The sequence below is a fragment of the Acipenser ruthenus genome, chromosome 2 (assembly GCF_902713425.1).
Source record: "Acipenser ruthenus chromosome 2, fAciRut3.2 maternal haplotype, whole genome shotgun sequence".
Taxonomy (NCBI): domain Eukaryota; kingdom Metazoa; phylum Chordata; class Actinopteri; order Acipenseriformes; family Acipenseridae; genus Acipenser; species Acipenser ruthenus.
Genome location: NC_081190.1, coordinates 33,518,740 through 33,522,762, shown reverse-complemented (window position 1 = coordinate 33,522,762; position 4,023 = coordinate 33,518,740). Strand labels below are relative to the sequence as shown.

At 37.3% G+C, this 4,023-nt stretch overlaps 1 protein-coding gene across 1 annotated transcript; it reads left to right on the top strand.

Moving 5' to 3' along the window:
- On the top strand, positions 1-3,176 carry LOC131699038 (transmembrane protein 267-like). The gene is made up of 3 exons (XM_058994461.1): positions 1-95; positions 1,329-1,718; positions 2,147-3,176. Exons 2-3 carry the CDS (start codon positions 1,392-1,394, stop codon positions 2,480-2,482), a joined length of 663 nt encoding a protein of 220 aa, XP_058850444.1. The 5' UTR covers positions 1-95; positions 1,329-1,391; the 3' UTR covers positions 2,483-3,176.
- The last annotated feature ends 847 nt before the right edge of the window (positions 3,177-4,023 follow it).

Genomic DNA, 4,023 nt, shown 5'->3' with positions numbered 1-4,023 from the left:
ACTAAGATGTTTCTGCCCAATAATTGTCGACAGGAGGTTGCCCTTTTTTGTTTGTCTTGTGGAAGAGGAAGACTGGCTGAGCTGCAGCGTGTAAGGTGGGTATTGGCTTTTGTTAATATTATTTTGTATTCGAGAATTTGCGTTTGTAAACTGCCGACCACCGTGAAACCTGTTGATTCTTTATTGTCGTTAGATATTTCAACCATTCGTTAACAAACAGCCAATTGGTATACGTTTTTTTTCCCAATGATCACAGACCCAACTGTATAAATGGGTAATTGTATGTAAAAATAATGTGATATCTGTATAATGTGATATCTTGTGACAATTGTAAGTCGCCCTGGATAAGGGCGTCTGCTAATAAATAAATAAATAAATAAATAAATAAATAAATAATAATAATAATAATAATAATAATAATAATCATAAATATAGGTGAATAATAAAAAATGTCACGTTTCTGACAGACTGCAGCAACCAGTCAATGGTCAGTCAAAAAACTGTTATTTTTTAAAATAATAATATTCATTGGACTGCATAAATAAAGCCAGGCCAGTCTTTGACTTATTGAAGTTCTGTGAATGACAGTATATTTAATAGACGGAATAGCTACGTTACATAATTTGGATTTGTCTCTAGTCTAATCATCTCAGTCGGCGTTGGATAAAGAATCCCATACATTCAATTCAAACTCGATACACCAAATGTGTTTTAGTTCGCACTTATGTCACATTCGGTTGGGATTATTTTCACTATCTGAAAAAGTATTATTAATAATAACAAATAACAGAGCTGAAGCCCAAAGTTTACTTGGAACCTCAGAAACATGATATAATAGACACGCTAGCTTTCACTGTGCCCTTAGAACCCCCTGCAGTGTCCACCCAATGGAGTCTGGGAGGTGTAGTACCGCTGAGTGCCAGTGAGCAGAACACTTTGAATGCGCTTCGGACACAAACGTCAATATCATCACAAGAAAAAGCAACACTTGGCGTTTTGATAAATGATGAAGTACAGTACAGTACAATACGTTATGATAAAATGCATGCGACATCTTCAGTAAAAATAAGTAAATAAATAAAGCGCAGAATTAAAATGAATAGTGCATGTCTTTGTTTTTGTTTTTATTAAAAAAGAATAATGCCAGGAACTGCAAACAGTACTATAATTAGGCAACAATGAGTTTTCAGTTTCTTTTACTGGGTGGAGTAGAATGCTGACATCTTTTTACTCTGAAAAACCTAGCTGCTAGTTTTTGATTGGCAGCACAGAAGCAGCCATCATGTTTCCCATTACATTTGGGCTAGCTTTCACTTTTTGTGTTACAGAATGATTCGATACTAAATTGCCATGGATGACGCCTATTTAATAGAAAATTCAACAAGTTGGAAATGGCTGCGCTTACAATGGCTACAGAGACAGAAAAGGCCCGTGCCCTCCTGCAGACCTTCAGCACTGCCTCCATCATAGCCAGCACAGGACTGGGGATGTTCTGTTTTTTTGCGGATAGGTTTCTGGAGTTTTCTTTCATCCAGCACAATGATTGGCTCAGGGCTCTTTCGGACAATGCGGTTCACGGTGTGGTGGGCCTGTGGTCTTGGGCCATCGTCATTGGAATACGGAAGAAGAGTGACTTCTGTGAAGTAATTTTTGCCGGTTTTCTTGCCTCTGTCATCGATCTTGACCACTTCTATTTAGCTGGCTCTCTTTCACTTAAAGTAAGTAATAAACACCTTATTTGCTTTTATTATATTATGTTTTAAAATTGGGTATCTGTTACAATGTGTTATGCCAACACTGAAATGGATACAGAGACTGAGGAGAGTTATGACTACCGTGTAACAATTGGAAATTGACTGGCAACACTACTGTACCATGTGAGGATTACAATAGCAGTGGTTTGCTTTGTGGGGAATATTTCAATTAAAGCAAAGTTTAGCAAGAACAAGACCATAACATTGGAATACATCTGTTTGCACCAGATTCAGTGCGCAGTTCTTTGTATGCAATACTGCAGTGCCATAAAATCTGTTGCCAAATGAAAATGTACCTATAACAGTAAATTAATCAAAAAATTAAATACAAATATGTGTGTGTGAGTTCTATTTTTTAAATTTTTATAAAGCATCTTTTTTTTTCTTCCTAGGCTGCTCTGCATCTTCCTCAAAGACCCCCTCTTCACTGCTCCACGCTTATCCCAGCTGCATGCATCTCTCTAAAATTCCTCATGTGGATTTGCAAGCTAAAGGACTCCTGGTGTTTCCTTCCTTGGATGCTCTTTATTTCCTTGGCCTCTCACCACGTGCGAGACGGTATCCGCCATGGACTTTGGTTCTGTCCATTTGGAAGTACAGCTCCTGTGCCCTACTGGCTGTACGTAGCAATCACTGCATCATTACCTCACCTCTGTTCAGTACTCATGTACCTGACAGGCACCAGGGAAATGATTTCCACAAAGCACGGCATTGCCATAGATGTGTGAATGTTCTGGGTTATGAACTTTCTGAGTGTTTATTCCCTGTCCGTCAAAAAGTAATGTGTTGGTAAGCTGTCGTGTTGCAATTGCTGGTGTGTAAAGGTTGGTTTGTGAGTGTATTGCTACAGCACTGTACAATAGATTGTTTCACTGGAGGGATTTTTTTTTAAAAAGATGTTTTAAAATGTAGGTTTGGGAGGCTCCCAGTTAACCAGTAACTTAGAAATATAACCCATTTTATTGTCCTTTCCTTTTGCAGCCCACTACCCCCCTATCTCCTCCCTTGTCGTGACCCCAAGAGTGGGTAGTCTAAATTTCATAAACCAGTGCACTACTCCGGCAATAGCCCCTCTTGATTGAGACAAACATTCCGTGTAACAAACACTATTAATTCAGTATCTTCATAATGTCATCATATAGCAAGTTGTTGGTGTTGTGACTCCTTGTGTGTTATTTCATTACATTCTAAGTGAAGCACAGTTCTTTTCACTGGGTTTAGAAGATAGATTGCATCAAGGTTCACAATGGACACAAACACTGTAATTAGAACTATAATAACACAGGTCAAAATGAAGGAATAAACTACCTAAAGGAAGTTATTTGGGTAAATCTGTTCCTCCTTATTAATTTATACAGTATGTTGATGTGATTTTTATTCAACCAGAGTAATAAAAACATGAATACAAAAATAATTTGCAAATGTGTATTTAATATTCTGATTGTATTCTGAACTATTCTTTATAGTTATTCTAGAATATTAGGTGTATGTAAAAAACCTATTCCGATGTTCCATGTTTTCAATGATATTCACTGTTTATCATTGTACAGTTGATTTAATTACGGAGGAATATGCTTATTATATTCTAAACGTATATAAAATACCAAATACTGTGTTGTGAATAACAGAAATGCATCAGATAGCATTATCTAAGCCTCTTGCAGAAAAATCTAGGAAAGAAAAACTAGCAGAACAGTACGGCGACTCATTGAGGCCATTAAAAAACGAACCAATCTTCATTGTCAAGATCACTTGATCATTTATCTTAGGATCTCAATATTACCATTCCTTCACCCCGTGATCACAAGATCATTTATCTCAGGATGTCGATATTACCATTCCTTCATCCCGTGATCACGAGATCATTTATCTCAGGATCTCGGTATTACCATTCCTTCATCCCGTGGTCACAAGATCATTTATCTCAGGATCTCGATATTACCATTCCTTCATCCCGTGATCATGAGATCATTTATCTCAGGATCTCGATATTACCATTCCTTCATCCCGTGATCACGAGATCATTTATCTCAGGATCTTGATATTACCATTCCTTCATCCCGTGATCACAAGATAATTCATCCCAAGATCTTGAGAAAACGGTTTTGACAGTACAAGTGATTTTGTCGAGGTCATGACTGAGATAAATGTAATTATCTCAGGAAGACGGAAGTAATGACTTCCATTTTCTCGAGATCCTGGGATAAATGATCTTGTGATCTCAACATAATGTTTTATTTATTTTTCTGATGACCTCAACGAGCCGCTG

What these genes read in the sequence shown, in the direction of transcription:
- LOC131699038 (XM_058994461.1), top strand. Translation starts at nt 1,392, where the DNA reads ATGGCTGCGCTTACAATGGCTACAGAGACAGAAAAGGCCCGTGCCCTC. An exon ending in CTGGCTCTCTTTCACTTAAA is followed by an intron (nt 1,719 to 2,146) that starts GTAAGTAATAAA and finishes TTTTCTTCCTAG; the next exon opens with GCTGCTCTGCATCTTCCTCA.